This window comes from Ursus maritimus, unplaced genomic scaffold (genome assembly GCF_017311325.1).
Source record: "Ursus maritimus isolate PB19 unplaced genomic scaffold, ASM1731132v1 scaffold_1, whole genome shotgun sequence".
Classification (NCBI taxonomy): Eukaryota; Metazoa; Chordata; class Mammalia; order Carnivora; family Ursidae; genus Ursus; species Ursus maritimus.
The window spans coordinates 76530490-76543248 of NW_024423343.1; the positions used below are offsets into that span (position 1 = coordinate 76530490).

The 12759-nt window shown below is 41.7% G+C and overlaps 1 protein-coding gene across 1 annotated transcript; it reads left to right on the forward strand.

The window, feature by feature from the left end:
* The first annotated feature begins 2614 nt into the window (after positions 1-2614).
* RBM43 (RNA binding motif protein 43) lies at positions 2615-12458 on the forward strand. The gene is made up of 4 exons (XM_008686973.2): positions 2615-2747; positions 5885-6095; positions 8454-8542; positions 9558-12458. The coding sequence occupies exons 1-4, from the start codon at positions 2745-2747 to the stop codon at positions 10305-10307; spliced, it is 1053 nt and encodes a 350-aa protein (XP_008685195.2). The 5' UTR covers positions 2615-2744; the 3' UTR covers positions 10308-12458.
* The last annotated feature ends 301 nt before the right edge of the window (positions 12459-12759 follow it).

A 12759-nucleotide genomic window follows, 5' to 3' on the forward strand; every position in this document is an offset into this window, starting at 1 on the left:
TAATAGTTCTTTGTATATTGTAGATATAAATCTCTTATTAGATAAGTAATTTGCAAATATTTTCATGGTGTTCTTTGATTCTAGTGGGCTATATTAGAGTGTGCTAGGTGATATTGCTGAACAAAATTCAGTGGCTTAAAACATCAGAGCTTTATTTTTCATTCACATATATTTTGTTATGGGTCCAGGCAACTCTCTAATGCAAATGTGTTCTGCACATTGGCTCAGTGATGCACATTTCCTTCGATGCAGTCTTCTATGAGCACCAAGGCCAAGAAGAGAGCATTGAAGACTCTTGTGATGCCAGTGAAACACCTTCACCCAAATATGAGACATGTCAGTTCTCTGCACTTTCATTGCCTGAATAAATGATATGGTCTTGCCTAAATCAAAGGCTGAGGAAGGGCAATCCCTCCAGGTACCTGAATTAAGAACATCAAGCAACATTGGTGAGCAGTACTAATGTCTACCATGTGGGGGGAGACAAGTGAGAAAAAAATAAATATATGAAGATATTTTTAGAAAAAGGTGATGCTATTAAGACATAATGACAGGGTGATAGTTTAAAAACTGGGGGACTAATTTAAACTGAGTAATCAGAAGCAGTCTCTCTGAAGAGGGTCATTTGAGCTAAGGCTCCAGTCACAGCGAGGAGTCAGTAAAGTGAAGATCAGGGAGGAGCTGTTCAAGCCTGGACAGAGAACCAAGGGCAAGGGGCGCCTGGGTGGCTCAGGTGGTTTAGCATCTGCCTTTGGCTCAGGTCATGATCCCAGGGTCCTGGGATTTGGCTCCCATGTCAGGCTTCCTGCTCAGCGGGGAGTCTGCTTCTCCCTCTCCCTCTGCTGCTCCCCCTGCTTGTGCTCTCTCTCTCTGTCAAATAAAAAAAAAAAAAAAAACAACAAAGGGAAGAAAAGACCCCAGTAGATGGCTTGTTGTGTGGTCAGAACAGGGGGAGTGAGGACAGTTTAGGGGGTCTAGCCAGAGAAAGCAGATCAAGGCCATTTTGGTTTTCGGGTGAGAAATGTAAATTTTATTCAAAGTGCAATGGGAACTTAAAGTAAAAATAAGTAAATAAAAAATAAAACAAATGTACAGTATTTTAAAAAGTGCAATGGGAAAACAACAGTGTTTAAACAAGAACAAACCTGATTTACATTAAAAAAGAATTGTTCAGTGTGTGGTATCCAGAATGAATTGAAGGGGAACAAGGCTGGATGCAGACTTGATCTGGCTGGTGAAAGTGGAGTTGGAGAGAGTGTCTGTTTATGGGATGTACTAACAGAGCTAAGGAAAAGAGGAATCACTGAAGACAAGTGATTCATGAGCTTGGGCTCCTGGGTGGGTGGTGGTATTATTTACTGAGAGGGAAGAAAGGGTAGAAGGAGAGTTTTGCTTGGTCTTGTTAAATTTCATGTGCTTATTACACATACAAGCGGGCATTTAGGTGTAGGAATATGAAGATAAAGTCTGAGCTGGGGAATTACATATAGATTTACCTCATCCTGTTTAAAATCTTCATTGTCTTGGGCCCTGTAGATGTGCGATCAGCCATATAATTATAGTAGGTCTACTCATGGATTAACTGAATGAAAAAACTTTATAAAAAATTACACATATTAGGGGTGTCTGGGTGGCTCAGTCGTTAAGCGTCTGCCTTGGGCTCAGGAGGTGATCCCAGAGTCTTGGGATCGAGCCCCCCATCGGGCTCCCTGCTCCGCTGGGAGCCTGCTTCTTCCCCTCCCAAAACCCCCGCTTGTGTTCCCTCTCTCCCTGGTTGCCTCTGTCAAATAAATAAATAAAATCTTTAAAAAAAATTACACATATTAAAGCAATGCACGGTTGAAATTTGTGTACAATATCTTCATTCCACTTGTGCACTATAACTTCACTTCTGAAAGTGGAACTGCTAAGTCTATGCATTTTCACACTTCTTTATCACTTTACATTTTGAAACGGACCAAAATTCTTAGAAATGTTTGCATCTATCTCTGCTTGCAGCAACACGGATGCTTCCTCACGCTCTGGCTAACACTGGTATTACTACACTTTTTAATTTTTACCAATCTAATCGTGGAAAAAAGGGATCTCATAATGATTTCGATTTGTATTTCTTAGGAGTGGAGCCAAACTTCCTCGTTTGCCAGCCATTTGCCTTTCTTCTTCATGCTCTCTCTTGACTTCAAAGCCGTGTATGCAGATTACTTGTGCCCCCCTAGGTGCCAGACTCTGGAGTCGGAAGGTGGACAAGATGGTGAGCTCTCTGTTGACAGGGACCCTACGCTTTTCAACCCGTGCCCTGCGCACCTGACCGCCGCGCGCCTGGCCCTGGGCAGGCAGGCGAGGAAGGGGAGAAACAGGTGTGGTGTGGTGAGAAGTCCCACGACTGGGGAGCTGACGCCGCAGAAGGGACGGTCCAGAGAGCCACTGAGCACGGGACAGACACAGCACCCTGAGAGTTCCCGAATTACTGCCGGGGATTCCTGCTGGCCCCTCTCCAGCGCCGTTTCAAAAGTTGTGAAACTACCGAGGCAGCAGCCGGCCCAGGTCGGGGCTTCAGCCCGGAGGCCAAGAGGCGCAGAGAGCGCAGCGGAAGGGGGTGGAGGGGCCGTCCTTTTCTGGCAAGGTCTCCAGGCTAGCCGCCGCCAAGAACTGAAAGCAAAACCTGCCTGCCGGGCCCCGCCCTGTGGCCCGCGCTGTGCTCGATTTGGGTCCTCCCGCCGCCGAAGGCGCGTCTCTCCTCTGCCATGGCAAGTTGCTTTTGTTTTGCGTTTTGCGGGGCAGGGTCGTTCCCGCCCGGTTACCTCGGTCCCGCAGAAGGGCGCGGAGCGGGGCGGGCGGGGGTGCGGAGCTGTCCCGGGCGGCGTGCGGAGGAGCCCGGTGCTGGCGGAGAGCCACCTGCCGCGGAGGCCGACGGCCGCGGACCTGGCCCTGACTTCTCCCGCACCTGCTCCTGTGGCAGTGCTGCGCGCGCTTGAAATTCGTAGTGGGCTGGGTGAGAGAGGCGCCACTCCAGGGGCCTCCCGCACCCAGTGTCTCATGGTCAGGGACACAGCTGTCACGTCGAGGAGTCGCTTCACAGGCTTAACTGTTGCCTCCCCCTTCTTGGGAACAAGAGCGGAGAGAATTACCCAGAAATGGAGGCCACTGTTTCCTTTTGAAAAGGGCCAGCAAGAAGGATTCGAGCCAAGGATTCAAGTTGGGAAGGCATCCTGATGTCTTGTCTGCATTAGTGGGAATCCTCTCTTGTGGCCTTAGTTCTTTCTCCAGGCACAAAGGGCTCTGTGTTTTCACCATCCGTGCTGGCTAGCAAGAACCATGAGCAAGGTCAAGGTTGAGCCTTCCGGGTTCTTTCCAACGAGGGCTTGAAAGCGGTGGCAGGGCCTTTAACTGCTAGGTCCCGGAAATGCCAAAGCATTCGTGAGATTCCAGTACAGATTTTGTTTATTGGCAGCAGTAAAGGCAATGTCAATGAAAATAAACAACTAATTTTTTTTAAAAAAGAGATACACGTGAATGCAAGGAATAAATCTAATAATTTCTCTCTTTGCCTTATTTACAAAAAAAAACTCACCATGGTTTTTTTTTTTTTTTTTTCATAGCTTTTTGCTTTCTGACACTATGGTCAAAATTGTCTTAAAATTTATCATTGATACTGGGAAAATGCCATCACCTTAATAACTCTTGGCCAAAATGCTGCTCTTGTTTCAAAGCCCTGCTGTACCTCTGTGGTAACTCTTGAAGGGGTTATTTATTTTTTTTTTTTTTAAGATTTTTAAGAAATTTATTTGACAGAGAGAGACACAGCGAGAGAGGGAACACAAGCAGGGAGAGTGTGAGAGGAAGAAGCAGGCTCCTACTGGAGGAGCCTGACGTGGGGCTAGATCCCAGGAATCTGGGATCACGCCCTGAGCTGAGGGCAGACGCTTAACGACTGAGCCACCCAGGCACCCCTGGAGGGGTTATTTCTTTTTTTTTTTTTAAAGATTTATTTATTTATTTATTCGACAGAGATAGAGACAGCCAGCGAGAGAAGGAACACAGGCAGGGGGAGCGGGAGAGGAAGAAGCAGGCTCATAGCGGAGGAGCCTGATGTGGGGCTCGATCCCATAACGCCGGGATCACGCCCTGAGCCGAAGGCAGACGCTTAACCGCTGTGCCACCCAGGCGCCCCTGGAGGGGTTATTTCTAAGACGACTTCTTCTTCTTCTTCTTCTTCTTCTTCTTCTTCTTCTTCTTCTTCTTCTTTTTTAATGTTGGATAGAAGAGATTAATAGCTGTCAGGGAGAATTCCTTTGAGTTCAAAGATAAATTAAATGCAGACACTTGAATAAAGAAATATGGCGTTAGTATTGATGAGGGCAGAGGTGGAGTAAGATTTTCTGAATTTAAATTGATTGTTTTTCTTTGACATTGATGAAAGGCAAAAAGAAAGCTAATTGACTAACCATGTAACCATTGAGATTGGTGTGGACCATTACAGCCAGTGTTGTATAGAGACAACTGTGAAGTAAAATGGCTGGAAAATCTCATGTCATTTCTTTTCCTCTGCTAGGAAGAACTGTTTTGGGATTATTACATCATACCGATCTATCCTAGGATGGAGGAACACATATATTTTTACTGTTTCCGACAAAATCTAGTTGTGAATATTTTAAGAAACTCTGTTTTCCTCCATTTAAAAGTATCTTTTGTAACAAATACTCAATAGATTATTATGAATTTCATTTTCAGGAGACACTCCCTTTGTTTTATATGTCTCAACATGAGCCATTTTCATCCCCTGCCCTTCTGTCCCTTTGCTGTTGGTGTGAACTCGTCTTTTGCATTTTTAATTAAATTTGACCATTAATTAAAATTTGACCTCAGCCTTTTTTATTCTTTTACTTTCATTTTAAGGTGCCACTGGGATGGACAAGATGTTGTGTACCTAGACTGTTTTCTTGAGCTGGGAGGTCAGAAGTAGCCTGCTTGTCCCCAGTGAAGTCCTATTCTGAGTAGAGAGCCCTCTGAACTGACAGCCCCAAGCATCTTTGTGATCTGTTAGCCCTAACTCAGGCCCATGAGATAGCCTGTCCCCCCCGGGGGTAATTTAGGGTAGATTGAGTCTGAGCTATGGTATAATCAGCTGGACTACCTGTGTGAGCCCTGGGAGCAGCTTATGGCTCACTTCCCCAAATGGGCCAGGGAACAAATCAAAACATTGAAATAGAAGCCCCTTACCTGGAGAATATAAGTTCAGAGAGAGTGAGCTCAGGGAAGGATCCACTTGTAGTTGGTACTCTGTGCTCAGGATGGTGGCAGGGTCTGCAATAGCATATGCTCCCAGTAGTTGAATTCCATCTCAAATATGTGCAGGAAGGCAGGATTTACTCCATTGCAGCCCCAGTATGATTCCTGTTTTTTAAATATTTTTTATGGTGTCTTTTTTCTAATTCTGACCAAAAAAGTAGGAGATGTGTTTCTTATTGGCTTATGTACTTCGGACTCTACAATCAACAAGACATACAGCCATCTCCAAACTACCATGTTTTGTGGTTAGCCTGATTTGTTTTTAAACTTAAATTTTTAAAATTTATATCTCTGATCTCTTCCTTTGTGACTGCCATTACTTTTAGGCCTTTCCAAAAATCAGACAAATATTAACCAGTGCTTTCCATTTATAAAAAAAATTAAGAGTCCACTTTTTACCTTTAACCCTCAAGTTCATGTGGTATATGATGTGAGGCAAAGATCTATCCTTAATTTTTTTTTTCAAGTATCTAATCAACTGTACTAGCACCGTTATTGAATAAAATAGCCTCTCCCCCACTGGTGTGTGATGATGTCTTTATTAAGTTGAACCTTATTTTTCTATTTAAAAAGTATCCTACTGTTTCTCTTGCAGGCATCAGTTTTGAAAGGCAAGGAACCCGAAACATCTGAAAGAACAGCTGCAGCTACTGGTCATTCGGTCGGCCTTCTTAATGATCAATTACTGACCACAGTAGTGAAGACTCACTTCCAAGATATTGAGAATGAAGGCGGAGTTGTTGAAAATGTGATATATCCAACAAGAAGCAGGAGAGTTGCAAATGTGACCTTCAAAGAAAAAAAAGGTATTTCCAAATCAAATTTTGTAATCTTAGAAATACTTCTGCAATGAAATTAAAAACTGAATTTCATTAAGATGATTCATGGGATTGGTAAAGTTTAAAGTAGCTTTTTGAAAATATTATTCTATTCTGAATATAAAAGTGGTACAATATTGCATTAACAAGAATATATGTGAAAATGGTTCATGATAAAGTTGGTAGTAACTGCCAAATTCTTGAAGACTTCTTTCCTTCTATATTTGGAATCTGTCTAGATCTTGGGAAAAAAAGTGATACATTTTATTGTAGAAAGCTTGTAAAATATAGGAAAAAAATCCCATAAAAATAATCTATAATCTCACAAGCAAGATGACTGCTTTGGGAATTTTCAAGTGGCTTCAGCAATATAATCATACCATTTGCTTCTCTCTGTTCAAACCAATGAAAGGATATTTTAATACAGAATTGGCTTAATCACTGATAACGCTGGACTGGAGATATGGCTTGGATCTGAGATCACATTGAGCCATTCTCTTCCTCACCTCCATCCCTGACATGGGTGAGGACACTGGATCTGTAGAACATATTCATCCCTTTAGGCTTCTGGAGAGGGGCAGTCTCCTTTACAGTTCGGTGACTGGCAAAAATAAATTGCCAGAGAAAGATGAGTCTCCATGCCAGCATCTTGGCGGTCAAATACCACGTGGTATTGGGAGCAGAAGAAAAGACCTTGCTTTGCTTGAGGGAAGATAGGGTCTAGAGAGAGACGTAAGAGACTCTGGATTATCAGAGCACCTTTCCTTCTCAATGGGGACGCTCAGGTAGGGATGCCAGGAAGGGCTCCTTATTATTTCTCTCAGGGGATTGTAGTGTTTTTGGAAGTTAATTTTTCAAACGTTGAACTGGTAACTCAGAGAGAGAATGAGAAGGCTCATTCCTTCATTTGTTCACAAATATTTGTGAGTGCTTATTATTTGCCAGGCCCCATTCTAGGCCTTCCAGATACAACAGTAAGTGAAATAGGCAAAATATTTTCTTTCCTGAAGCATACATCTGTGCAGGAGGACAGATAATAAAAAAGCAAATAAATGAATATATATTGCATTGGGTGTTTTATTAATTTGTATGTTTATACCTTATTTGTATATTCATATTTGTTTATGTTTATATATTTATTTGTGGATATTAACATATAATATGAGTGCTATGAAAAAATATAAAACAGAATAAAGGGATAGAATGTGATGAAGAGGGCTCTTTTATTAGATAGAGTGGGTAGGGAAATATTCTCTTTAGGTGACATTTGAACAGAGCCCTGAATGAGGTAAGGGAATATGCAGATAAGGGGCAAGAACGTTCTAGGGCAAGGGAAAGACTGGGAAAACTTCTCTGAGAAGGTATCATGCTGGGCATCTTGAAGATAGCAAGGTGGCCGGAGTAGCCAGAGCAGAGCGAGTAGGGGGGAGGGTAAAAGGAGATGTGGTCAGATGGGTAGCTATGGGCCAGTTTATATCAAGCAGGCTATAGGTCAAGGCAAGATGTCTGGATTTTATTCTGGGTGAGAAGGAGGGTTTTGAGCAGATAACTGGCAAAGTGTGGCTGCCTTTTCTCAGGTGGTCACTCTGGCAGTGGTGTGGAGAGCCGGAGCCAGTAGTCGTTGCTGGTTTTGACTAGGGTGTTAACAGGCTGGTGACTGAGAACTGGTGGACATTAGGGATTTGCTGACAGATTAGGTGTCATATTCTAAGATGTGGAACACTAGAGGAAGAGTACTTTTGGAAGGGGGATAGTTATCAAGAGTTGAATTTTGGTTATTAAGATGTTTATTTGGACAATGAAGTAGAGATTTCCATACGCAAAGGAAAGTCAAGGCCAAAGACAGAATTTGCAAGTGATCCATCTAGAGATGGTGTCTAAAGCTGTGGGATTGTCAAGATCAACCCTTGGCTGGGTGTATGTTTGTTAAGAGATGCAAGGCCTGAGGCATGCCAACATCTAGAGAATGGAAGGAGAAAGAAAATTAGCAAAGGACACGGTGAATTCTGAGGAAAACCTGGATAGTGTGGTATCCTGGATTCAAGAAGGTGGTCTCCTCATGGCCATAATTAACAAAGGGAGAATTTTCTTTGAGGTTTCTGTTTTCTACTCATATATATATGTATACATTTGTGTGTTTTAAAAATATGATTAGGATCATATGTACACATAAAATGAATTTTAAAGTACAAGGGAAAACTATTTAAATATTGAATTTAAAGGAAAAATGCAGGAAAAAAATCAGGTGTGCAAAATAATAGAGTTGAAGATTTCTATTATTAATAATTAAAGTAATTATGAGTGTGTCATCCCACAAACACTTCTGATGGCAGTGTTTCCACTTAGGTGCAGAGAATGTCAACAGAAAACAGGAACACTATCAGGCAGAGAAGTTTGGAACTGCTCAGTTCACAGACTCTCATTTCAGTGAAAAGGTAAGGTGTGATACTGACAGTCCTGGATCCTGTTTGTTTCTTTCTTTCTTTGAGATTTTATTTATTTATTTGAAAGAGAGAGAGTGAGTGAGAGAGAGAGAGCATGAGCAGGAGAAGGGGCAGAGAGACAAGCAGACTCCCCAATGAGCAGGGAGCCCACTGAGCAGGGAGCCGGACGCAGGGCTCAGTCCCAGGACCCTGGGATCATGACCTGAGCTGAAGGCAGCCACTTAACCAACTGAACCACCGAGGTGCCCCTGGATCCTGTTTCTTCTGTGTGTTCCCTACATAGGAGACACAATGCACTCTCATCACGTGATTCCTACCAAAGAAAAGGCAAACTTGCTAACCCGAGTCAGTGTTAAATGCCAAATCTGTGTCTTGAAATTTTTTGCTTATTGCCTGGTCTATTTTATGTTTCTGTGTATTCCTCTTGGTGCTTTCAAAGTAACAAGGAGCTTTTATGCTCATATGGAGGATGTCAGGTATCTACCTAAAGACTTATTTGGGGACAAAAACCCAGTTAAGATGAACATGAAAAAGGAGCTTTTAAAGAGGCAGGAAAAAGTTAAAATTCATTGGTTTAAAACTATTCACTAAGAAACTCGGGATTCTGGGCAGCCATCTGATGAACTTCACTAGAGGCGCTCTCTAGGGAGACCCCTGTCCACAGAGAAGAGTCAGAACAGAGTGTATCTGTACATAGTAACAATGTATGGCTTCTGCTTAAGGCTTTGTTTCAAATAACATTCTGTTTCTAAATAATTGACTATCTCTGTTTTGGGAAATGCAGTGAGGGACTGTGACAAGCTCAAACTGAACGTTGTGGCCTCGATGGGGTTGTGGGATCCCTTTGATGGGCTGCTATGGTGCAAGAAACCAGTCTGTGCTGGGTGGTTGGGGCTTGGCTTGGGGTAACTGCTGTGGAGACAGAAAACGTGGCAGAAAAAGAATGTGTTTATGTAGTCTGCTCCACTAGCCAGTGCTGTGTTAATTTCTCTCTGTTTAATTTTAGGTCTTCAGCTCTGTAAAAGCTGTCCTCGATCTTTCTGTTTTTCGGAGGCAAGTCCCTCTAGAAAGTCTGGTAATGGACCTAAAAAGGAAAATCCCAACTTTATGCTTCAGTCCTTTGGAATCCAATGGAAGAATCTCCGTCCAAGGATCATTTCTGGCTATTCAGAAGCTCAAAGAATCTTTGCTATTAAAAGCAAGTTCTCTTTCAGAAAAAAAAAGGAATTGTATCAGTGAGGGGAAAAGGTGGACTAGGCAGGACCCCAGAAGGCATCTCCAGAAAAGTAACTCCTCGGCATCGCTCGGGTCCTCAGTAGCTGAGGCCGCGAGGAAAGGAGAAACGCTTGTTCTCGACACAGATATTTTCCTTTACCTCAAAAAGAGCAGATTTTATGAAAGCACATTGAAAAACTGTCATGTTTTCTGTGAGGAAAGAGTGGATGGTGAAATTACCACAATTTGTATAAAAAATGCTCAAGAATGTTCTCATCCAAATAATGAAAAGGTTGTAAAAGCACTTTTTGAGAAATATTCACTAGCTCTTCACTTTGAGCTTAGAAAGGAGACACTTATTTTGAAAGGAAAGGAAAGTAGAGATAAAAGAAATACTAAGTTGGCATGTGAACAACTAAGTTCGAGGTTCCCTCAGGTTCTGCTTCATTTTTATGAGACACACATTGACATTATAGGATCTTCTTCTGAGGTAGCCTTGTTTAAAAAAGAGGTAATGGAATTAATAAGGTTTAAAAGTTAGGTGATGAGATCTCAGCAGTAGTAATGACAATGGCAGTTATTTTCCCTCACTGAGTAGTGACGATGCTGTGTCTGATGCCAGCTTTACACACATTATCTCTTTTAATCCTCGAAACCATCCTCAGAGCAGGCGTTGCTATCCTCATGTTGTAGTGGAAGAACCTAGGATTTGGAGAGGTTAAAGCTTTTGTCTGGAGTTATCCAGTGGGCAAGGAATGGGGCTGGGGTTAAACTCGGCCTATCTGACTACAAAAATAATATTTAAGGCTTTAAACTTTGAAAAAAAACTCATTAAAATTTGAAGAAATCTCACTTTCTCCGCACCCCCAAATTCTTAGAAAGAGAAGTAGCCTTAATTGTAACATAGAAGAAGTTTGGATGATCATTCTGACATTGGGAATTTCGTAGCATTTACAAAGTTTGTGTTGACTCCAAATAGAATTAGAATGCTGGCAAAACTCACTGAGAAGCAACTTAGATTGAAAGTACTTCTGAAGCACATAATCATTACGTGACTAAATCCAATTGGTACAAGACTACTGGACCATATGGGACCTTTTTATTGTTGCTTATTAAGTACATACATAAATTGTTGGTTCTGTTAGAATTATGAAGAATTACATATAGTGTCTTTTTTCTTTATTCCCCCCCTTTATTTTATAATTGTGCGGTTAAAGTAATAGCATTTGAGGAAAAAAAATCATGGATGTTTCCTTAAAGATGACAGAAGGATTTGAAAATTCATTACTGAAGAAAGGAAATGAGAACTTGTAAGTCATTTGGTTGTCTATGACTCCCCTGGATTTATGGGATAGTTTTAAGTGCTTGGGGCATATTGTCCTAGGATAATAAAATGTATACATCTTGCTTATCTCAAAGTAAATAAATGTGATCATGATGATGTGAACTGTTTATATCAAAAGAAAAGCATAAGACAAATCTCTCTATATGCTTTCATTTTTCTTAGCCATCTAAATCCCAAATATTTCCATATTTTAAAATACGATATTTCATTGTTGTTCGAATAAACTTTTTTTTTTTTTTTTGCTCACGGCAAGCTGCTGTTTATATCAAGTACTTAATAAGATGTCTTTAAATTAAAAGGTGCTTATTTTTATTTTGCTTCGAGGAGTTTGTCTCAGTCTGGGTCCAATCAGGAGGGAGAAGGCGCACGGCAATTTGAATAGGGAGAGTTTAATATAAAGAATTGTTAACTATAATAGGGGATTGGAATAATGAGGGATTGGCTAGTAAGAAATAAAGAGAACTCTAAAAAAATATAGGAATAGCAGATCTAAGACAATTTAGATAGAGCACCCATGGAAGAGTCCCCCACCCTCCGTCCCAGGACTGAGAACTTGCTGGAAGGTTTGTGTAAGGGGATCTTGCTGGAAATCCATCCTCTAGGTTGCTGGAGGAAACTGTTCAGAGGAATTGTCTTACCAGAGACAGTCCACTACACAAAGCCCTCAGGGAGTTGCTGGGGGAAGCTGCTAGCGGCTGGGTGCTGCCGGCCATTATGCTCTTACAAGCCCTGAATGCTGGGGAGGCCTTGTGTGCCAGGGGCTGGACACGTGAGCCACTGCTCATGCTGCATGAGCCTAATGTTGGAGAAGCTGCCCATGCTGCAGAAGCTGGGTACTGGGATTAGCTTCCTCTATGGAAAAACTGGATCCCTAATAGCCTGTCAATTGAACAATTTGCAGTAGGAACAAGACTACGCTTGCAGTGTCTCTCCAGCGCCCTCTACTGAGAAAATTTAGCATCCTATCAGCCACAGAGGAAAAACCTTGAAGGGTCCCAGATTCATTTTTCACCTACTAGGCACATGGGATGAATTTAAAGCAGAGTCAATAAATTGATGCCTGACAGAGTTTAGTTTGATACATACTAAGGCTTTCATCATTATCACAAATTTAATACCAACAGAATAGTCTTTAAACAAAGAGCTGGATTGGAAAAATGATGCTCATTCCATGATCTGATAGACATCAATTTACAAGTATGGACATAGCATCTTCTGATTGAGATGATGTATTTCAGATGTTTTTACATATTGTCATGCATTTTAGAGTTTAACAAGACTTTCCTTATAATAATCTAGTTGTATAATCAATTTCTATGTTTAATAAAAACCGGTATTTTTTCCAAAGTGGCAGTAGTGACTTTTATTAAAACTTATTTTTGAGGGTTACCGATGCCCAGGAAGATGATGCAAATTCCATCCTGTTATCAGGCCTACACCCTGTTTTAGGTCTGCCCCGGGAGAAAAACCTATCATTTAATTAGATAATAAGTTGATGTTTTTCAGACAGGCTGCAGGTAGTAAAGAAGGCCGGTATCCAGTTAAAAAAAAGAAGATGTAGGAGATTGAGATCAAGAGAGACAAAGGAGTAGAGGGGGAGAAAGGGTTCCAAGGCATTTAGTTAAGAAATGCGTTCAGAAATACTTGT